Below are 24,263 nucleotides of genomic sequence, written 5' to 3'. Positions count from 1 at the left end.
AGTTGAAGAAAGGAACAAGGTCTTTTTGGATAAATAATGAAGTCGAGTTCTATGTAGTCAGTGCAAAGTGAAATGACAAGAAGACAAAGAATTAAGAATCAAATATGCTGAACCTATGAACTCAAAATTTATCTTTTTAAGGTGCTAAATTCTAAATTTAGGTTTTATTGTATATAGCATTAAGATTTTTACAACATAGTTTTCTCATAACCCACTACGTCTCCTTCTACAGGGTAAGGGACACTTCTACATTTGCCCCCACATCTCCTGAACTGACCATATCACCTTCCTGCAAAAGGCTGTGGCTAGCTCTTGGTTTCCCCATTTCTTTTCTCTTTATTCTCTAGGTTCAAACTCTAAGTCATATTTTTGACTCTATATACCCTACCCATACCTGCTTCAATTAATAGGACCTTCTCAGGATAATTCAAGCACAGTTCAAATCTGAAATGTCTCTTGTCTAAGGTCTCTTCTCCATTATTTTGCTCCTTCATCCACCCATTACCTACTAATTGCCTGCTTTGGGGATAATTATCCCTTTCCTAGAGGATCTCAGAGTCTCACTGGGAAGACCAACACATAAGGCAATATTTAAAGCACATGTGAGGCCTGCTGCAAGAGAGTAATTTAAAATCATTCCAAGATCACACATGTAACACTTAGTAACCATCTAGTGGAGTCAAGAAATCTTCAGAGAGGAGATGACATGGAATTGAATTTTGGAAGATGTGCAGTTCTTTGACGGTAGGGGAAGAGGAAGGGCATTCAAAACACACTAATAGCCAAGGCTTAGAGGTATGAAAGGGCTTTACTGCCTCTGCCAGTGCCCTAAGCTCAAATCTCCTCCTGACACTTTTCATATGGACTATGAACAGAGTCCCCGGATTAGCCTCAGGCACTCCACTGTCACCTCCTTATGCACCCTATATCTACTTCTGCCAGAGAAACAGTGTTTAAAGCTCAGCTGTAATGATGTCAAGCCTCTGCTTAAAAACTTCAGATTTTCGTGGACTTAAATGCATTGATTTTTTTTGGTGGTTTTCTTTTTAAAAAAAATTTTTAAATTATTTTTTAAATAATAATATTTTATTATGTTAGTCAACATACAGTACATGCTTAGTTTTTGATATATTCATTATTTGCGTATAACACCCAGTGTTCCATGCAATGTGTGCCCTCCTTAATACCCATCACTGGCCTATCCCAATCTCCCAACCCCCTCCCCTCTGAAGCCCTCAGTTTGTTTCCCAGAGTCCATAGTCTCTCATGGTTCATTCCCCCTTCTGTTTACCCCCCCTTCATTCTTCCCTTCCTTCTCCTCCCGATTTCTTATGTTCCATAAATGAGTGAAACCATATGATAATTGTCTTTCTCTGCTTGACTTATTTCACTTAGCATAATCTCCTCCAGTCCCATCCATGTTGCTGCAAATGTTGGGTAATTGTTCTTTCTGATGGCTGAGTAATATTCCACTGTATATATGGACCACATCTTCTTAATCCATTCATCTGTTGAAGGGCATCTCGGCTCCTTACACGGTTTAACTATTGTGGACAATGCTGCTATGAACATTGGGGTGCATATGGCCCTTCTCTTCAGTATGTCTGTATGTTTGGGGTAAATACCCAGTAGTCCAATTACTGGATCATAGGGTAGCTCTATTTTTAACTTTTTAAGGGACAGCCACACTGTTTTCCATAATTTTTTTTTCATACTATCACTCCAACATGTCATTTCATCTTCTCTTAAAATTTCCCTCTATTCTTGTCAAACTGGGCAACTCACTGCTACATAAAGCCATCTCAGACTTTACTGTCTCTGTACCTTCAGGTTGATCCCAGGGACCTGAATGCAAGTTCTTACCACCCCTCTCTATCCTGCCAAAAGAAATTCTAAGCCAGCTCACATGCAACTTCATCCATTACATGTATATTTCACTCACAGCACTTCATTTTTACACCTTTTAGGGTAATTTCTACATCCTACTTTACATTTATGAATCATGGGCCTATTTCCCAATCTAGATAGAAAACTTTTTGAGAGAAGGGACTATTTTTTATTCCTCTTTATACCTCCTATGGAACCTGGCTCAATGTCTTACCTTAAAATAAGCTACTAATAAAGAATAACTGACTTTACTGTTGGATTCTAGGAACATAGAGGTAAAGGCAACGAAAAAGATTACAAAAAAAAAAAATCTATAAATTAAATCTCTTACTGGAAAGGAAGGTGGAAGAACCATATGTTTTGGGAAGCAAGTCAGCGAACCCACCGCAATTACAGCCTTCACAGGAATTGTTAGGATCTGTGGAGTGAAGCAGCAGACCATAAAGAAATTAAGTGTTTAAGTCTGAGATTGATCTTGACCATTATTGCATTATTTTTGAGGATATAAAAAAAGTCATCTTGGGACTTATACTAGTAATAACCAACTCAAAAGCAATATTAAAATTACCCACGAAAACTGTTTAATTTGACCAATGTACTCCATAAAATGCTCTGAAATACATTTCCATGTATTTCTCAGGGATTCATTGAAAACATGGTAAATAAGATGAAACAATGGGGAAGGAATGGAGAATAGATTTTTCATAATATAGGTAATTTTGTAGACTACTAATTTAAGAAAGTCAAATTGTACTCCTAAAACAATGTATGCGACACTTAGCATTTTCTAGAGTTATATAGTTCTGTATTTTTGTATGCAGCAATAAATTAACATCAACTTAATTTAAAAGAGTTGAACATTATAGATGTTGAATATCAACTCACACTCTGTATGTAACTCACAAAAGTACTTATTTTTTCCTAATTCTCATTTTTATCCATACTAACAAAAATTTGTCTTAGCTATGAAATGTACTTACTTCTCTCATGAGTGATAAACATGAATTTTTCACTTTTGGAGGTAATTAGTTGACACACTCCCAACAAACCTATCATTATTATTATATATGATTTATACAATTATTATTAAATGACCAGTTCTATTTATTCTGAATTAGCTTTCTTTCATGTGGGGGCTGTATGTGCTGAAAACAGTAAGGAGACCAGCGGAAGCAACTGTTGCGTTCAGCAGTGTTCGACTTCCCGAAGAACTTGTAAATATTAAATTAAAATACTTAAGTGTGGCAGAAATATATCCATTCAAAAATCTCATTGAATGCAACATGTTAAACACCACAAAGAGTCTTTCAAAAAAGCTCAATGATCTTCACTCTGCCCTTGACTTAGAATGACTCACATAAATACAACAGTAAGAGCTCAAATTAAGATGTGATTTCTTGATTGCATCTTCCTTTTTGGAAATATTACACAGTAGTATATTAATGATTGCAGAAGAATCAGTGATCTCATTCAGGAATTTCAGTCAGGATCTGTGCAATGCTATAACTATGTGCTAGCAGATTTCCAACAGAGCAATTATAAATGTGCCAAAGCTATTTTTCTGAAGTTGTTTTTAGTTAAGAGGTTTGGGTTTTATCAGAAAATTAGGAGCTAATGAACACCAAGATTTTGTAACTATTCTCAAAAGCTCAGTTTTTAAGGTATGAAACAGGTAAACTATAACTTTATCAGTAAACTCAGTTGTTTCTATAAAAACAAAAAAAGACTGAATTATCAGAAAAACCACAATGACGTGTATCTCATAGTCTTTACCTCATAGTCTGTGGTGATCTGTATGGCTCCATCATGAATCCCTTCCAGTTTTTTTGCAGTAAGTTTGACTCTGAACACTGCAAAATAGCCTGAAGCTAATATTACCTGTATGTGGTAGAAATGACATCATTCATCAGCCCTGTTAGCTGCAGTTTCCTATTAAAACGGTAAAGAACACTATTTGTGACGACCTGACCTCCAAATTCTAACATATACTGTGTGACACTGAATTATAATACCATCTTGTACAAATATCTCAAAATAATGCCCATTCTTAGATGCTTATTTACTACATTTATTCCACGGGCCACCAAGAAAACTGGCTCCCTGAGGAACAGATTCCCATCTGCCAAGACGGAAAGGGGTATGGTCTTCACGTATCACACATGTACCTGCACCGACAGAGAGGGTGAGGGCCGGAGCAAAAGGAGTCAGATCCAAAAAAATCATCACCAAGACAGATGTCAAGGGACTTACCCCTTCTTCTAGGGGGTTTTATGGGTTCAGTCCTAAATTTAAGTCTTTCATCCATTTTGAGTCGATTTTTGTGTGTGGTGTGGGACAGTGGTTGTCCACTCTCCTTCTGTCAAGCACTTTTCAATTGTGAAATTTCCAAAGAAAAGTAATTCATTTTGTGAAGTTGCACTTTATTAATTTTATCTAGAATTCATAGTTACCTTAAAATAACAAATGTTGATTGACTAAACACACTCACTTTCTCCTTTTAAGAAGTATTTTCTGTGTGTATGGTGACTAACATAATATAATAAAAAAAACATTAAAAAAAAAAAAAGAAGTATTTTCTGTGTTGGTTTTGTTTAATTCTAATGCTTTCTACTCTACTGTGTGGAAGGCCCAAATCAGAACACGGGTCTGAAGAACAAAGAATTGTTGGCAATGTGTGTTTCATAAGGAACAGGATGATAATTTAATTCATAGCTTTGCGTTTTGGGAAAACAGCTGAAACTTAAAGCATTATAAGCTTAAAAAAAAAAATCATTTCGTGGAGTTGCTATTTTGAAGTTGGCACCTCACTACAACTTCCTATTGTAAGAGTTCGTAACAATGATCTCATCTTTCTGTCCCTTGTTTTTAAATTTATAGTTTTATATAAAAGCTAATTCTAAAACTCTAAATTGTCAAATGGGCTTTATGTTATTAAATGGACCTCTCAAATTTAAATAGTATGTGTTAACATATGCTATTTATTGCTAAGAAATGATCCAGATTTTTAGAATCATTAGATTTATAATGTCTTACTAGGAAACAGTAAAATTCAAACAGCTGGAAGTAGATATACATACGATTTTACTCTAACTTTACTGCTTGAAAGGAACACATTAATGGCTGGCTTAATTATTACCCTTTTCCGGCATTCTATTTTTATTAAAAATAAAACTCCAGCTGGAGTGACAAATATTACTTTTCATGGACATATACTTGTTTTAAAAGGAGGCTTTATTTTTGAATCAAATTTAAAACATTATAAATTATTAAAATATAAATAGCCATAAATTACCACTGTTCACAAATATTATGGAGCTTGAATGCTACATAGCTGCAATTAGAATATACCTTATTTAGTAGTTTTCCACTTTTTCATAAATCATCTTCCAAGTTCCTACACACAATCGTATTTATAATTATTTATTTATTTATTTATTTTTAAAGATTTTATTTATTTATTCGACAGAGATAGAGACAGCCAGTGAGAGAGGGAACACAAGCAGGGGGAGTGGGAGAGGAAGAAGCAGGCTCATAGCGGAGGAGCCTGATGTGGGGCTCGATCCCACGACGCGGGGATCACGCCCTGAGCCGAAGGCAGACGCTTAACCGCTGTGCCACCCAGGTTTTACCCATGATTTACTTTACGTATCTGACTGTTCCCACGTATTTGAAATTATTAATAACACTATTACAAACACCTTCATTTTCACAGCTTTCAGCTCTTTTTAAAAAATTTTAATACTTTTTATTTATCCTAATATATCTAAATTATTAACATTTCAACATGTAACCAATATTAAAACATTATCAATATTTTAATATTATTATTAACAGCTTACAATCCCAAACTAAGTCTTCAAATCTGGTGGGTATTTGACACAAGACATCTTAACTGAGACTAGCCACATTTCAAGGGCTCAGTAGCCACATGTTAATTAGTTGCTACTGTCTTGGGCAGCACAGTTTTATACCAGTGAGCTTTTAGCTCTTTAAATTACTTCCATGGGAAGAATTCTCAGGAGTGGTACATATTGCCAAAATGCCCTCTAAAATAGTTATTTTGGAGGGTCCTTCTGGCACAAGGTATTTAAATAAATTTTTATAGCTTATGGCATTCCACAGAAGTGTATTTGTCAACCATCTCAGTGCATAAGGACATTTTCTCTTTGTTTTGTACGACTGCCACAAGAAATTCTATCCTTAACTTACAGATGAGATATGTCATGCTCCTTCTCACACAAGGTTATTCTACTCATTCTGTTCTGAATTGGTATAAACTCCAAGTTCCACTTCCAGTAGGGGTAAGGGCTTTGACTGATATATCTGTTTTTTATTGTTTCACGCTCTTTTATGACCAAATGTACATATTTATGACAGAGTAAAAGTACATGGGCAGATCTACAAAGGGATCAAACAAGGTTTGTCTCACAGAAAACCGGCCAGAAATATTCTGTATAATTGAAAACACTTTCTACCAATGTGCAGGGAGGGCTATCTCTTTTGCCAAGTAAATTCAGTGAACACAGGGTTAGTTTAGTACTAAAGTGAATTTCTCTTGTAATGACACTTGTATTACAAAAAGATTAAATTTTCTTTGTTATAGAACTTTTATGACAAGGTAGAACTGTGTCTTAGGAATAGTCTTTTGTTTGGGGTTTATTTTTATTTATTTTTGAAGATTTTATTTATTTATTTGACAGAGAGAGAGACAGTCAGTGAGAGAGGGAACACAAACAGGTGAAGTGGGAGAGGAAGAAGCAGGCTCCCAGCAGAGCAGGGAGCCCAATGCGGGGCTCAATCCCAGGACCCTGGGATCACGCCCTGAGTCGAAGGCAGACACTTAACAATTGAGCCACCCAGGCGCCTGTTTGGGGTTTAGACATACAACTAAGTTTAAGGCAACAATAAGAAAGTTTACTTACTGATGACTGGTCTGATAAAGAGGATTTTTCTAATTCTGGAAGGCTTGCAATGATTGTACTCCTGTTGCCTCTTTCAGTAGCTACGAGTTCTATTGATAAACCGTCTCCTATGATGTGCCAACTTTTTATAGCCAACTTAAAAAAAAGAGAAAGATATGAAAGGGATTACTGTGGCACGAGCATAAAATACTTAAATGTGATTTAGAATAAAAACAGATTTTTTTTTACCTCAATTGGATTGCTGTTTATAATTGCAAATAAAATATTACTTGCTTCTGTAGCACTCAATATGCCAAAATCTATGAAACGTTCCTCTATTTTGGGGGGTAATACAAAGTACTGAAAAGATATAAAAGGCTAGATCAAACATTAAATCACACTTTTATAAAAGCATGTTATCAAGAGAAAGTAGCTATATGGACATACTAAGGTTTCTATATTTTATGTCAATATACACATATACACACAAATATAAAATATAATTCAGAATTCTATACAATGAAGTATTTTCAGTAATCAGAAATGAAGACATTCATAGTCTCTATGGAGAGTCCCTTCTCCTCTGAAGGCACGTAAAGGAAGCAGGAAGCTAAAGTACTAGGGAAGGGTAAGTAAAACCCCAGTGGATTGGGCAAAAAGTCCTCGGTCTCAGTAAACATTATGTAGTCATGAGAGCAGCCAAAAATATGTAATCACTCAAGCAAAACAAATGAAGAAGGAGTAGGATAATACTGAAAAGTCCCTCCAGCTCTGACATTCTTATTGATGTTGGCTTTTCAGAGAACTACATCTCTGTATGTTCTAATTTTCTTTTTACCTTTCATATCTTTCTTATCAGTCTTATTTCTTATCCAAAGTTCTTTCACTGATTATCCTAAGGATAGCTTAGTTTGGATTTTTTTTTTCCTGGCTTATTTTCTCTATTAGAAAGATCTTTATTCTTTCTTGCTATTCCAACTGTGTGTCTTCATCACCTTACTTTCTTCTTTATTATTTGGTTCTTTTCTTTATGCTGTATTTCCTGGTTTCCTCTTTGCCCTCCTTGCATTATTTTTTCCTGCTTATTATTTTCTTCCACTTAGTTTGCTTTCAGTTTCCCCGTGATTATAACACTTTAAAAGAAAAACCAAGAGAAAGCCCAACATGGAAAAGATCTAAGTGTCAACTGTAACAAAAGGATTCATCTGTGTCACAAGAGATGGCGACTGGGAAGGCTGAAAACCAGTTATCTTGAAAGTACAGACAGGAGGGATTAGAGCAACTTGTAGAGTTCAGAAAATGGCAAAGTTAAAGCATGTACAAAATGACTGCCTAATAATACCTGAACACACAAAAGATGGCCAGGAGCTTAAATTTTAAAGGTAGACAACATACTTACATCTAAAAAGCCTGTATATACCCGCACAGGTAAATGAAATTTAGAAGCATTGGTAATAAGTAAAATATTGTTATCTATGTGCATGGATGATGTGGAGGGCATAAAAAACAGAGTAAAAATGTATCCTGATTCATTTGGAAGAATTAAGACTGGTTTGCTGAAGTTGTGAACCTAGGAAATGAGGGGAGAGAAAAAAACAATGGGTCAGCATCATCTAGTTGGTAGATCAGTAAAATGATAAGTATGGGGGTTCCCAGACATACTTTAAACATTGTTTTGGCTTCTTCTGGTAGCAACACATCATGAATGAGGATTGCAAAGCTGAAAGTGTTAGTCAGGTAAATTGGCCTTTCCACAGGGTCGGCAGGACTGTCTCGGATGTGAAATAATGTGGCAGCATGATCAAATCCCAAATAACTATTTGAAAAAACATAAAATAAATAATTTTTATCTCTATGCGTTAATTGAAAATCCAAGTTCTTCTGTCGTAATAATTTTACATTTAGCATTAAGGCCTATTACTGGAGAATCAGAACTATGAATATTTTAGAGCTTGGGCACATGATTTAAAACAAAACTTAGATTGCAAAACATTGACATGTAATACAAAGAATTATTCTCTATTGAATTATATGCAATCAAACAATTAAAATCAAGAACGTATTAACAGAAAAGTTTTAAGCTACTTAAAAAAAATCATGTTTCTCATTTAATTGCAACCAGCTTTGTTAAAGAGTTCCTACCAAGTTGGATATTAAACTATTATTGTTTCATGTATAATCCAAAAATGAACTACATATATTATTACCCATTTATAAAAAATTGTAATTCTAGAACACTGTTTACAAGTTTATAAAGGAATAGAAATTATTTTGTTTCAAGTGCCAATATACTTTAGTAACAAGCCACAACCACTTGTATGTTACAAAAGGAATTACAGAAAGGAATTAGCTCCAGTGATTTAAATGTTTTTAAAAATCATAGATTCATTTTTCTATTGTATTACTGAATCACTAAGATTTGATTTAAGCCCAAATCATATCATCCCACTTATCTTTTTCTTCTAAAAAAGTAAAAACTATAAAGTGGAAGTTGTTCTTTTCAACAATAATTTCATGGAGTTTATGTGAATTTGACTACTACTTTTGCTAAGGTCAATTAGTAGGAAAACAGAATTTACCGATTAGTGAAAAGTTATAAAGCTTATTTTAAAGAGAAACTCACCCATCTAAAACTTCTGCTTGATATGGTATTTCAAGTTTAGAATAACTCTTTTCCTTTGCTTTAACAGTTATTTTCCCAGAAAATTGAGATGGTTTTTTTGCCTTTGACGCTAAGAGGAAACATAAAAAAATCATCTATCACCTTTGCTACCAGAGTTTCTACAGAGGAGGATGAGAGTGACTGTAGACTGACAAAATCTTTTAAAAACAAAGTTGAGCTTTCAGATTGGCAAACAGGAGACTTTTACAGCATTTTACATCAAATATCACTTCTTTCATCTAAAAAAAGGGAAAAATATTTTAATTTTCCTGTAATGGGATTAAACAGATAAGGAATTAGCAAGTGCACACAATCTTGGAGGAAAAACACTGTGCTTGAGCTACTTCCCTAGAGCCGTAAGCTGTGGCCTTCTTCACACCAGCGCTTCTCACACTGGGCACTGTTAACATTTCCGGCCAGGTTAGTTCTTTTTGGGGTACAGGGGCTGAACATTCCCGGCCAGGTTAGTTCTTTCTGGGGTACAGGGGCTGAACATTCCCGGCCAGGTTAGTTCTTTCTGGGGTACAGGGGCTGAACATTTCCGGCCAGGTTAGTTCTTTCTGGGATACAGGGGCTGAACATTTCCGGCCAGGTTAGTTCTTTCTGGGGTACAGGGGCTGAACATTTCCAGCCAGGTTAGTTCTTTCTGGGGTACAGGGGCTGAACATTTCCAGCCAGGTTAGTTCTTTTTGGGGTACAGGGGCTGAACATTTCCGGCCAGGTTAGTTCTTTCTGGGGTACAGGGGCTGTCCGTCCTGTGCACTGGAGGATGCTCGGCAGTGTCCCAGGCCTCCACCTGCCAGACAGCAGTAGCAGCCCCCAGATGAGACAACCAACATCGGTGGACACTGCCAAATGTCCCTTGGCCTCGGAGGCAAAACTGGCTCCCACTGAGAACCACTGGTTGACAGCTGTATCAAGAAATAACATTCCGTGTATGCCAGAGTCTTGTTATAATTATCAGCAAAGTAGCATGGTACAGGAAGTGTCCGGTGTTGGGAGTTCTGACTTCCTGTTTTAGCCAACCCTAACTCATAGTATAAGACTCTCCAGGCCATCATATTGTCCTCAGAGATGAAGCAAAATCTTTCAATTTTGTAGCAATTATGAATAACTCCATCTGGAATTACAGAAATAGATTCAGTTGGATCCATTCTGGGCACCCATTAGATGTTCCTTTCAAAGCAAATAAAGAAGCTATTTATCTTTATCCCGTTTAAGGTACTTCAGGAACACTTCTAGTTAGGAGAAGAACTTATGTGAGTTCTGCAAATGTGTGTTATCCAACTTTAGCACACAAAAAAAAAATAAAAAAACGGTATGACATCTAGTATATGGCCATGTACAGACAGTGATTTCAGATTTTTAAAACCCCCATTAATCTTCATTTCTTTCTGCTTGCTGTGTAGCCATTACTGGGCTTATTATTTTAGGAGGCTGTACAATATTCCTACCATGTGGGTGGGGTGGTAGAAGGGGAGGTGGGATGTGAAAGGTGGAAGGATTTTCCCATGATAAAAAAAAGCATTTTTAAGAAATGTAGCATTTGCTTTAAAAGATGCCTTTCCTTTTATTAATGTTACATAATTTAAGAAATACTTTTTTTTTAGAGTCTGTGATCTCAGAAGAACCAACATTACTGACATTCATTTATCTCAAGAAGGGAAACATTCACTGGGTTGTCAATTTAGGAGCTGGAGAAGAAGAGCTTGGAAGAACTACCTAGAACACCTGCTCTTGGTGCACACTCCCCCACTGCTTGAATTTATCAGAGGGATGGATCCAAAAAGTTCTCAGGGTCAGGAATTACAACCAGCTGCTCTGCTTGGTGAGAGAAGAGAACACACTTGCTGATGCTGATACTGGTAGACATGACTGTGGTATCCCAGCAACAGAGAAGACAATTTATCACAGATCTGGAAATAACTGGGGCATCAAAACCTTCTATAATACTATTTCTTGAGAGCTGGGTTATGAAGGTATGCCACATATTTAATCCTGATTTCTTCAGGAGTTCTCTTTGAGCTCACAGAATGAACACTAAAGCTTGGCACCTAGCCTCTGCACCGCTCCAGATCCTCCCCAGAGCTCTTCATGTACAAGGAGGAAGCACAGATGTTCTCACAGACACCGTTCAGAGTCTTCCAGTATTCTGCTACACTCGGTAGGGCACAGTGATCAAATGCTCTCCCTTTTTTTTTTTTTTTTTAAAGATTTCATTTATTTATTTGACAGAGATAGAGACAGCCAGCGAGAGAGGGAACACAAGCAGGGGGAGTGGGAGAGGAAGAAGCAGGCTCATAGCGGAGAAGCCTGATGTGGGGCCCGATCCCATAACGCCGGGATCATGCCCTGAGCCGAAGGCAGACGCTCAACCGCTGTGCCACCCAGGTGCCCCCAAATGCTCTCTTCTGATGAGGAGTGCCGCTGCGAAATGTGGGCTATGAGCAGAGGTGGCTTCATCAGAAAGCCAAAGGGTAAGCTTCGGGGCTCCTCACTTGAAAGGGCCCTTATGAGAAAAGTCCCATTTGAGTGTCAGTTCTCATTAAGTACAGTTAAGTAGCCATTAAATCACTATTTAAAAAATTTTGTGACAGCAAACTCAATAAATGTTGTAGTAAAGTGGGCAAAGCTGAATAAGAAAATGCTATTAAAATATGTTAAAGTCAAATGTTCAAATGTCAAAACATAAAATATACACGTCTGAAATAATAGCTCTCTAATTTGACAACACTATCATAAAGGCTATTATTTTAGGTTAGGCAGAACTGTCTGCCTTGTTTAAAAAGCCAATAAATGAAACTGTTACGGAGAATACTTTATTCCTATTCTCAAATTCCAAACATGCTTCTGAAATTCAAATACATTATCACTCAATTACAAAAAATAATGACTTCATAATAAGGCAAAGCTTACTAGGTATATATGTGAAAACCCGGATTACAAAAATTTAATTCCAATCCTAATGTATTTGTTAATACTAATTTCAGTTTATGAACTTACATTTTCTTTCATGAAGCAAATAAGAGTTTGTGATGGTTTTAGAAGATAAACCAACGTAAGCAGTAATAAAAAATGTGACTAAAATGATCAGTGTTTCTATATTGAGATGTCAATATACATGCCTTCTGGTTTATCAAAACAAGATAACTTCATTATAGAGAGAAAGCTGAATACTTACCATCAAAACTAATACTTGCAACCTTGGTATATTTATTTTCTGAAGCTTTTAATGTAATTGGTTTAAAGTGTACCGTTATAGCGTCATTTTGTGGTGTAGGTCGAACACTCTGCAAACAGAAAAAAATATATAGCATTATTTTAGTCCAATGGTTCAGTTACACTATACTGGAGAGTGTACTGGAAAAGCGAAGTGGAATCAAAATTGGAAAAGTTTAACTTTATGTGCTTCCTTTAAATAGAATAGGCCAAACTGACACAACTTCACATTAAATTCATTAGAATACCTTCATGAAATAAAATGATGGCCAGAGGAAAAGTGTATGATAGGTAAGTGACTATAGACTTACTTACCTAGTATACAAACTAGTACACTAGGTATGAATACATAAAACAGGAAAGAAAGGTATTTTTTTTCTAAACAAGTGTCCAATTCATATATGAGAGAAGGAGACGTTAAGATTTATGATAGGGTCCCTCTTAACTCCCTAATACCAAATGTAATATCCTGACTGTATGAAGAATGAACATGAAGTTGGGAGCTGGTACCCCTCTGCCAAAGTAGTTTTACAGATCCCACTGTTGGTGGTACTTTATGTCTCTAGGGTGTGGCTGTGCAAGCGCCCTGTCACCAGGCAGGGCTGCACAGGGGTGGGCTGAAGGGCTGTGTAGCTTGGGGAGGTCTGAACAGTTTAACTTTAAAAAATAAGATCTTTCTATTCAACAACTAAACCTATAATAACAAACACAGTAAAAGCTTGCACTTTTGGAGCAAGCTAGAAAAATAAATGCATTTTAAGTTGCAGTTACTTTTTTTTTTTTTTAAGATTTTATTTATTTGAGAGAGAGAGTGAGCACAAGCAGAGGAAGGGGCAGAGGGAGAAGCAGACCCCCTGCTGAGCAGGGAGCCCAATGTGGGCTTGATCCTAGGACCCCGGGATCATGATCTGAGCTGAAGGCAGACGCTTAACAGACTGAGCCACCCAGATGCCCTAGTTACTTTTTTATGATCCTTACCGACACAAAGCATTTTTCATTGGAAGGAACCCAAAGATCCCTGTTTTACAGATGAAGAGAACCTTGCAATATGGAGTGATGTTTCAATAGCTAGGCATCAAGAGGTGGGGCTGGAAACCAGGTGTCCTGACGTGGTCCAGGGTCTGGGCCCTTCACTTGGCATCCTATTGCCTAACCGTGCGTCAATGAAGTCATGGTACTGTACACAAATCTTGATCAGTAATCTTCCTTTAGAATTCAATTAGAATCCAACTTGGGTCTCAAAACCCTTTTAGGGTTTTTGCTAAATTTTCAGGGGCTTTATAAACTTGTCAAAGCCTGAGGCTTCCCACAGAAAAAACACAGTTCTCTTCTGTAACACTCACCAAGTGCACCTGCTAACACCGGCATGGTCAGAACCCTGCAGGTCACCAAGTTCTTCCTCCTGGCTCCCTACCCACCCTTTGAGTTGATCCCTGAAAGTTGAATCTGACTAAACTGAATGAAGGGCAGTTACATGAAGGCCTAAGAAGCGCCTGAGAAGAGTATGAAGAAAAACTGCTCCTTTTGCATTGTGTCTGTGATCATAGGGAACAAAGCTGGTTATACACATCATGATTGCAGATACTGCTTTTATACCAGATGGCGGGGCATCTCCCTTCTCACTGCTGCTTCGTCTTTACTGGGCCTGAAATAATGGCCCTAGGGGGGTTCTGCAGTTCTCTGAGCTGGAAATCTTAATAGCCTGAGCTCTTGGCCTCAGGCTCTCTCAGTATTTTATCTTTTTTTTCTGAATTTCTCATTTGCTTTTGAATCTCTAATTGGGGCTGCAAGTGGATTTGTTCATACTGATACATTTATTATCAATAAGCTTGCTGTTAGTAGCAATCATTTAAAATACAAACTTCCTTCCTTGAAGGTTGTGTGTGCATGTGTGTGTTATTTTTAACAATAAAACAAAGCAGTTTGACCTGTGAGATAAACTACAAAATGGAAAGGTTTCATATACTATACCACTACACTAATACTTCTTCCAAAAGAAAGGAAAGTAGTATATGTGAGAGTCCCATAGTGATCGGTTTATGCAGCAAAAAGATATTAACTATTTAACTAGAAGTGTTAGTTTGAGTAAGCTGCCCATCTACTCTGGGCCTTATTTTTTCTGCTTGTAAAAGACCAGGATTGGATTGGAGATTTTCTCAGATTCCACCTATCTACAAAGTTTTTTAATTCTATTAATTTTATTCTTTTTTTTAAATGACCTACTTTTATCCTGAGGTCAAGATTTGTTAGAGAGATGATTAGATAAAGCTCTGTAGTTTGCAGAGGACTTCCATGTGCTCTACTGAATGTGACAGAGCAGCAATGAAATCTTGACCATTTTCAAACATGCTTAAGGTAACAGTTCAGTAGTAACAACCACAACACTTTTTGAGTGTTACCAGCCTGCACAATACCATACCAGAAATAGCTAAGCAATAGTATTTATTAAAATATAGTCACTGTAAGTTGTTGATGGGAATGCAAACTGGTGCAGCCACTCTGGAAAACAGCATGGAGGTTCCTCAAAAAGTTAAAAATAGAGCTACCCTTTGACCCAGCAATTGCACTAATAGGTATTTACCCCAAAGGATACAAACACAGTGATTTGAAGGAGCACACACACCCCAAAGTTTATAGCAGCAATGCCCACAAAAGCCAGACTACAGAAAGAACCCAGATGTCCATCGACAGATGAATGGATAAAGATGTCATATGCATATAAAATGGAATATTGCTCAGCCATCAAAAAGAACGAAACCTTGCCATTCGCAATGACGTGGATGGAACTTTCAATTATGCTAAGTGAAATAAATCAGTCAGAGAAAGACAAATACCACATGATTTCACTCATATGTGGAATTTAAACAAAACAGGGGAAGGGAAGGAAAAATAAGATGAAAACAGAAAAGGAGGCAAATCATAAGAGACTCTTAACTATAGGATACAAACTGAGGGTTGCTGGAGGGATGGTGAGTGGGGGGGATGTGGTAACTGGGTGATGGGCATTAAGGAGTGTACTTGATGTAATGAGCACTGGGTGTTGTATGCAGCTGATGAATCACTAAATTCTACCTCTGAAACTAATTACAATATATGTTAATTAAACTGAATTTAAATAAAAAAATAAATATATATAGTCACTGTAAGTAGTAAGATCTTAGAATACTTGATGAAAAATGTTTTACTCACATGAAACATATTACTTTAAGATTTCCCTTACCAGAGGAAAGTTTTTATATTCAGTATTATTATCCTTATATATATATTACACCAATATAAGCAAATATTCAACTGACTTATATTTATACGAATGATCTGAATTGTTCACTTATTATCATTAAAAAAAACCCAACCCTAAACCAGTTAAAATCCATTTCCAAGGAAACAAAAACAAAGCCAAACAAACAAAACACTTAAATAGTTGGCTCATTCTGGTGGCTTTAAAGGAAAAATAATACATAATCATTAACTTGTATTAAGCATATTTACACTAACAATCTGTTTTAGTATCAGTCACTAACTGTTGCTTACTAAAGATAATTGAGAAGCGGAAAAAGTATGGCAAGATTCCCAGGAAAGGCAGCTTGCACATGTTCTAAATATAGTTCTAGCCTTTTCTCATGCTATTCATACCCAACTAAAGCTCAGTAACTCTCAAGTGAGATTCAAAGGCCCAGGACACTCTAAAACTATTTATAAAAACATTTAAGCAAGTAAGGAAAATAACCTTTCAGAATGTAACAATTGTATTTTTAACAACAGGTACACAAAATCACTAAAGCTCAATTAAGTTGACAGTGGTAAAACCGACAAATATATCTGGTTTTTATTCATCATCAGCAAGGAAACTTCATGCAAATGTTCCTCTTAAGATACCTCAAGCAAATTTATTCCATCATTTATGCCGCATTAATGTTTTCGATGTGTTGAGGAAAATCATATTCTCAGAGCTGCATTACAGACAATCAATGTCAGGTAGGCTTGAACCTGTACATCTTGTCCATTTGCAGGTAAGAAATTTTTATTTTGAGACACTTCCTTCAGGAGTTCCATATCTAGAAAGATGAAGAGACTCTGAATTCCTTGAAGAGGACTTAAAAAACCCTCCAGCTTCTGGTAATGCCTAGCTCATCCTAAGATGTTATGTATTTTTGAAACACACAAAGGCAAGGACACTTCTAAAAATGTGTCAGTCTTTATGTCTGGCATATTATGCAGAAAAATAGAGGAAAAAACCTTAGGAGGCTCTCTTTAAACTCAGTTTCCATGGAAGATGGGCTTGTCCCCTGACTGATAAGGTAAGAAGTCTAAGCTAACATCATCTCAAGTGGACCAGTGCAACAGATTCCTAACTCTCTACAGCGCCTTCTCCACAAAGTAGCTACTATGAATCAGATGATGTCACTCCCTTGCTTAAAATTCTGCAATTTGGTGTTGCACTTATAATAAAATCTAAACACCTCCCAAAGCCCAGAAAGCCATGATAAACTCTCTAGTCCTCACCTTTTACATTCAACCCTTCCTCGTTTCCCACGACATCCAAAGCTGTTCCTGACTCAGGCTTTTGCACTTGCTGTTCCCTTTGATGGGAACCTTTGTCTGCCAGCTTCTCTTACAGGTCCCAACTTCTTACTCCTCAGTTATTACCTCAAATGTCAGCTCCTCAGAGACAACCCTATCTAAACCATCTCCCTCTCCCACTTACATGCCATTCTGTTTCTTTTTTTGCTAGACCTTGGTTCAATTTATAATTATGTTGTATACTTGTCATCAGTCTCCCAGCTAAAAAGTGAGCTCAATAGGGGTGGAAACCTTGGTTGTCTGATTTATTGCTGTGTTCTCAGTACCTAGCACAGAGGCAGCCATATAGTTGACGCTCATTAAATATTTACGGAGTGAATAAAGGAAGAATGAATGAGGAAATAAGATGAAACTACCAAAACACTGGCAGAGTTTAGGCTCTGGATATCAGAAAAAAATGCATACACAGGTAGCTACAGATGCAGATATACCGACAGATATTATACATCAATAGGTTTTTAGAAATGCTAAATATGAAATTAAAAATGATATATTTGTAAAGACTCAACTGGTATCATTATATACTAACATACTTTCAAGTAACTCTGAGTTTTTATGATTGAAGAAGTTGCTTTAAAAAAAAGGCTCTGATTCATTTTCCTTCTTTGGAAAACTGGAACCTGTGTATGTTACAGGACTGTTGTATTAAATAAGGTAATCCATGCAAAGAACCTCGCATAGTGCCTGACCCATAGTGAGAACAAAAATGTTGACTTATAATGTATCCTAAAACTCCTGAAGAGAAAGGTGGAACACTGCCTCTTTCCTTCTCTGTTATAACTGAATTGAATGCTATGGTATGTTTTCATTCATATTCTTAATGATTGATAATTTCATTTTTAAAGAAAATGTTTATTGAAAAAGACATTTTTAAAAAAAGATTTTATTTATTTATTTGTCAGAGAGAGAGACAGAAAGCACAAGCAGGGGGAATGGCAGGCAGAAGGAGAAGCAAGCTCCCTGTTAAGCAAGGAACCTGATGTGGGGCTCGATCCCAGGACCCCAGGATCATGACCTGAGCTGAAGGCAGATGCTTAACTGGGTGGCTCATCAGTTTTGACCCGTTCACTGTATGTAAAAAGTTAGACAAGATTGCTTGGGCTAAGTAAAGGCATTTTCTCATCAAATCTCTAAACCCTCTAAACCCTTTGGAGAAGTGACTGCAGGTATGAAGTCTGCCCAACATGAAAATTCCCATAATTACCCTGCTCTGTGCAATGGCATCCCACAGATAGAAGAAACCAGTCAAGGACAAACAGCATGGAGAACACACAAAAACAAAATTATCTGACATCTCCAACTGAGGCAAGAGCCGGGTGATCCATCAATGACAGCCAGTGTCTGCCCTATAGGCGAAGAGCTGCTGTCGGCAGCGAGAGAGGGATCTCCAAATGTGCTGCCAAGAGGCTGGGCTAGGAGGTGCTTGCCCAGTGGAGAAAGCGCTGGAGGTTACTGAGAGAAAAAGGGCTGGGAGGAGTGGTACATACGTGACCAGGGATGAAGTAAATGTGCTCTATATAGCCAAGCGGGCTAAAGAAGAAATCAGTATCAGAAAGTTCAAAGAAGATAAGTAGGTTGTAGCCAAAACAATCTAAACAAATCTAGCAGAAGGAATTATATGCTATTACAGAGGAAACTCGGATAAACTAACTCAGAGAATTTTGAACAAAAAGAATCACAATTCCAGGTAAGGAAAGATTTTAAAATGTTAGTATAGAGCAGGGATACTGAGGCCATCGCATTTCACTGACTGGTAAAACCTAAAATGTGTGTGTATTTATGGTTGGGGAGGGAAATCTAACTAATGGGTTTTCTAATTTTTTAGTTTGCAAATGTGAGAATGATGGTGGCAAGGGAACAAAGGGGATCTCCTACTCTCTACCATCTTTAATCATTAAATAAAGGATGTTTTAATGGCATACAAAGAAAAATAGAGAAAATTAACAAAACCAAAAATTAGTTCTTTTAACAATTTTATTTATTTAACAGAGAGAGAGAGAGAGGGAGAGAAACAGAGAGAGAGCAAGCAGCTCCCTGCCAAGGAGGGAACCCTATGTAGGACTTGATCCCAGGAACCCGGGATCATGAGCTGAGCTGAAGGCAGATGCTTAACTGACTGAGCCACCCAAGTGCCCTCTTTTAAAGGATCAACAAAAGTCACAAACCTTTAGCTAGACTGACCAAAACCACTTCTTAAATACAGAAAAGACTAAATTCCTAAAATCAAGAATGAAAAATGGGATGTTACTACCTATTTCGCAGGGACAAAAGAATCGTAAGAGAATACTATGAACACTGGTACACCAGCCAATTAGAAACTTGAGACACAATGACAAAATCTCTAGGAAGACATAAGTCACTGAAAGTGAGGCAAGAAGAAACAGAAAATCTGAATAGGCCTAAAGAGACTGAATTTTAAAACTTCCCACAAAGAGAAGCCCAGGCCCAGAGGACTTCGTTGGTGAATTCTATCAAATATTTGAGAGGAGTTAATACCAGTCCTTCACAAACTCTCCCCAGAAATAGAAGAGGAGAGAATACTTCCCAACTCATTTTATTTGAAAACAACAACACAACTATCCACCACCTTTGTAGACAGTAGCTATTTTAACGTCAAACAAAGAAAACAAGCGTATTATTGAAGAAGAGTCCTTGTCCAGAAGGGTGTTCATATTAACATACATACAACTCATATCTTTATAAACATTGACACTGTTCTTATTTTGCTCATTTTTCCACAGACTTGTGAAAATGTCAATACAGTTAAAGAGACAAAACCAGTCCCTAGCCCCTCAATATAGTAACAATCAGCATTATGTATTTAGGAACATGTAATTAATTATTGCTATAAATAGGAATTACAAAGAAATTGTACAACAGAAACATTCCTTGTAATATTTTCTTATGTAAAAGGTCATTACTGAAAAATGGCTATTAGTTTCATTCCATAGAGACTTTGATGACAGTCTTTTCAAAAACTGAATTAAAAAAATCAAGTCACTGAATAAAAAAAAATGAATGTATTTTTAAAAGCAAGCATATAAAATTATATGCACTAAAGTTGCTATTTAAGAAGAAAAATAAAAAGAACAAGAGATATTATGCTGCTCCTCATGCTTTTGTGTTTTGTTTCAATGGCATCACGGTGGCCAGGTCAAGACAGCTGTCCCTTGTCATCTGTGGTGAGGTCCCAACCCTTGAGAACCCCTGAGGAGAACGGGTGTGAACCACAGCAGACCCAGGCAACTGCATCACAGGTCTCTATCAGCCTGCCAACAGTTGACAGGCAGGGACTCCAAGGGGGGTTTCAGCCCACTGTAGAGTGGGGGAAGCTCTCTATCAGACCCCATTCCCCCAGTTCTTCTACCTAGCAGGAAGAAATACTAGGTCAGACAGCAGGACACTGCCTGGACTACGACCAGTAAGCATAGTTACTGTGCATTAAAATATGGTTACCTGGGATGACCGTCTCTCACTCCCTTATTTAGGGTTTGTAAACTCTCCTCTCTTTGGTCTACTCTACCAGCTGGCTGTAAACTCTGGGTTTGGCCATGGAGAGACAAAGTTCCCTTAAGTCTCATGCCCATTTGATGTATCTCATTTTATCAGAGTTCTCTGAATTTAGGCTTCTGACATTAGCACAGGTTACAATAAAAATATACTGCTTTCTTTTTCCATTATTCCCTATATATGTATCTTGGGGACTTCACCAGGAGGTAAGGTTGTGAGCCAAAGCAAAATTCGGATATCTTTCTCTTTTTTTCCCCCTAAAATTGTATAATGGCTCTCCAATTCCACTGTGAGGCCTAAAAGTCACTTGTTCAATGTGCATGTGTGAGGGGAAGAGACGACCCTGGTTTGTTGTCTGCTATCTAGTACGCTGTAGTAGCTACCAGTTAAGAGGGTACCTTGGGCAAATATTAACAGCATTCTCACGTTACCTACCATATCTCTTTGCTTTATTATTATTTCTCTTCCCAACTCATCTGAACCCTCCCCCCCTTTTTACTTACCCATACCTTATGTCTAACAACTAAACCTGATGGAATCCTTATAACCTGTTTTTCTTTGCACACGGCACACATCCTAGGATTTCCTAGAATCCACAAGCCTCTTATATGACTCCGCCTGAAGAACAACCTCAGGGACTTTGGTTCAGACTTAGCTTGGGGCTGATCACCTATCTTCCTTCTCATCTTTAAAATCTGGTGGTTAGAGACAGAATAGGTTTCTCACATCACACTTAGAACCCAAGTGTCACTAGGCCACCATAAAACAGAATCCTTTAGAGTAAGAGTTTAATTATTTTTAACTTTGTCATAAGTTTAAAAACAATATATAAATTAGGAGAAAACAGGTAAAAACTTACTGTTATTGGTACATCTTTTGTTCCTGAATTTAGTAAATGAAGGTTTAAAACTTTTGGTAGATCTGTTAAAATTGAAGAAAAATATTTCTTTAACAGTTGTGCTTTACAGCAAGCTAGAATTTTTACCTTATTAGGTATCAGATTGAACCTATTCCAGAATGTGAAAAAGAACTACAATCACATTAATAAAAAGAATGTGATCCCACCTAACCCCTAGACAGCTGTCACTTTATTCATAGGATACTATGTATTATAAGAACTGCCCTTCCTAAATAACCAGAAAAACAAAACAAAACATATTTCAGAGGAATTAGACATTATTACTACTCTTTTAGTTTTCCAGGAAAGCATAAGGAAGCAAATTAATAATGTGCAATGTGAAATTATCACATTAGAACCAAATCTAATTTTCGAAAAGGGGTCTTCAATCTTAAACAACCAAATTCTAATTATACATGGCCACAGAAATCCCAAGTTATAAGTATTTCCATTTTTTCCTTAATAAATCCGTAACTTCAGTGATTTCAATTTTAGAATTCGAATACTTTCTTTGACCATCTAGGGCAAAATTTAACATTATGTTATTATAATTTAACTGAATAATTAATAATATTAATTAATAAAATTAATAATATAACAGAATAATCCATTTCTAAGTAAGAATCCAGTAATAAAGCCTTTTATTTCTTTTATTTTGCTATTAAAAAAAGATTCAGCATAACTGAATATGTGATAAACTAGATTCAAAAACTCAGAAACTATACCTTCTGCCTCAATCTTCTGTTTAGAAGACTTCACTTATCTCATGATCTTGCTTTCCCACCTGGTAAGCAATGGTGTCCCTCAGAGGAATGGGGTATGAACCCGTGAGGGCTCTAAGTTCCCAATAGTAGGTTTCTACGAGATCATATAACCCACTGAAAGGTAACTTTCAAAGCTGAGTTACCAAGGAGCTAAAGTAGAGCCAGCCATTCAGCACTGAATAGAGAGATTTTTTTTTTTTTTTAAAGACTTAGAAAAATACTGTCTCTTTTCTTTACCTTGTGTTCGTAGTGTACCAAAATCTAACATTTCGGTTGAGGAATAAATTCCAGGAGCTTGGAAGAGAGAAAAGTAAACCATCAGATTTTACTTTGTCCAGAGTAAGATGTACTGAAAACAAAACAAACACATTTGCAGCTCCTTTGGTTTCCTACTAACCTGTTGTAACTTCTACCTCAACTGGAAGAATGATGAATTCTGTGCTGTCTGAAGCATTCGTCTTTATTCTGATGAAGGCTGTGTGATTATCTGCTTCTCTGGATGAAAAGCTGGCTCTCATCACTCCCTTGGTTTCATAAGGAGGAATCTCCTGACAAGTTAACAGACCATAATGTAGCACAGCTTTTGTAATGTTGCAAAACCACCACAGTTTAGTGAATAAGATGAGAATGACTGAAAGATGCATTATTATTTCATATACCTACTAAGAAAAAAAAATACATTGCCACTTAAACAAATATATTCCATGGATTGTAACACACTCCAATTTTCAAGAACATTAAATATAAAAAAAAAAGCACATCTTAGAATTGGTGAAGCATGGTATTGTAAAATTGAGCAAATGAAAGAAATAAAATTATCTGAAAATAAATTGCCAGTTGCAAAATTATCATTAAAAGACAGAATTAATCTGTAAAGTCATTTATTCTTTAACATGATGCTTGTGCATATAATTCAGTCCTAAAATTCTCTAACAAATAGACACGTCACCGTTGGAGGGAAATGCTTTTCCAGAAGTCTACAGGAATCTCTTTAAATAGTAACTTAGAGAGCTTAGACCCATCTGCCCTTTCATTTAAAATGGAACACAACAAAGCTTCCTGGGAAAATCTAGAGTTCACCAACTGCTTTCAGTAAGGCTCTTAGCAAGTAAGATAGCAAACATTTTCAGGCCTGTAAATGAGAGAACACTCAGAAATACACTAGAAGGAAGATTAATTGGGAAAAAAAACTTATTTTGAGATGTAATTCTTTTCCTGGTTTTACAACAATCTGGCTTCCTTGGGACCACCAGAACTTCTCTGCGAACACCTTTTGGCATATTTGAGGAGATCCCTGTGACACAGAATTTTTGGTCTTCACTTACCTCTATTCTCTTAACTTTTTAGCCTCAAAGTAGGAAAGAAGTGATTGGAACCCTCCTGGGGCCACTAGGGATGCACCATCTACTTCCCCATCTCTAGGGAGCTGACTTGGTCTCTGGGCTTTTCTTATGTACACTGCTGAGGGTGAGGTCAAGGCCAATTGACTTTCTTCTTACTCTAGGTTTGTAGGAATAAGGATAACTTTATCTTTCCTTGTAGCCACTGGGAGTATTAAAACATTATGCTATCTCTGCTACCATTCATTATAGTTCTTAACTAATTAGAAATCTGAATTCTCTTATGTTTGTTTATTAGATACCAATTATATTTCACAGTAAATTCTTAGTTCTTTTATTTAGAATTAGAATACAAATTGAATAGCTTACAGTTAATCTTCTGAAGCATTGTTTTATATACTATTTCTCCCAAAGGTTTTTCAAACAATAACATAATTTCGAGATAAAACATTTTTATGAAAGGATATAAATGAACCATCCATTACATATTTTTTTTTTAAA

At 36.7% G+C, this 24,263-nt stretch overlaps 1 protein-coding gene across 1 annotated transcript in view; it reads right to left on the bottom strand.

Annotated features, from left to right (window-relative positions):
- The window catches only part of TMEM131 (transmembrane protein 131), a 245,818-nt gene that overhangs the window by 53,572 nt on the left and 167,983 nt on the right, over positions 1 to 24,263 (bottom strand). The window contains exons 9-19 of the mRNA XM_002928116.4: positions 22,820 to 22,970; positions 22,660 to 22,716; positions 21,620 to 21,681; positions 12,632 to 12,740; positions 9,412 to 9,520; positions 8,451 to 8,604; positions 8,188 to 8,358; positions 7,038 to 7,148; positions 6,810 to 6,944; positions 3,661 to 3,765; positions 2,219 to 2,305 (exon numbers count right to left, since the gene is read on the bottom strand). Coding sequence (XP_002928162.3) covers positions 2,219 to 2,305; positions 3,661 to 3,765; positions 6,810 to 6,944; positions 7,038 to 7,148; positions 8,188 to 8,358; positions 8,451 to 8,604; positions 9,412 to 9,520; positions 12,632 to 12,740; positions 21,620 to 21,681; positions 22,660 to 22,716; positions 22,820 to 22,970 — 1,251 coding nt within the window. The remainder of the gene's footprint in view (positions 1 to 2,218; positions 2,306 to 3,660; positions 3,766 to 6,809; positions 6,945 to 7,037; positions 7,149 to 8,187; positions 8,359 to 8,450; positions 8,605 to 9,411; positions 9,521 to 12,631; positions 12,741 to 21,619; positions 21,682 to 22,659; positions 22,717 to 22,819; positions 22,971 to 24,263) is intronic.

This window comes from Ailuropoda melanoleuca, chromosome 4, assembly GCF_002007445.2.
Source record: "Ailuropoda melanoleuca isolate Jingjing chromosome 4, ASM200744v2, whole genome shotgun sequence".
Taxonomy (NCBI): domain Eukaryota; kingdom Metazoa; phylum Chordata; class Mammalia; order Carnivora; family Ursidae; genus Ailuropoda; species Ailuropoda melanoleuca.
This window is presented reverse-complemented; position numbering and strand designations above follow the sequence as displayed.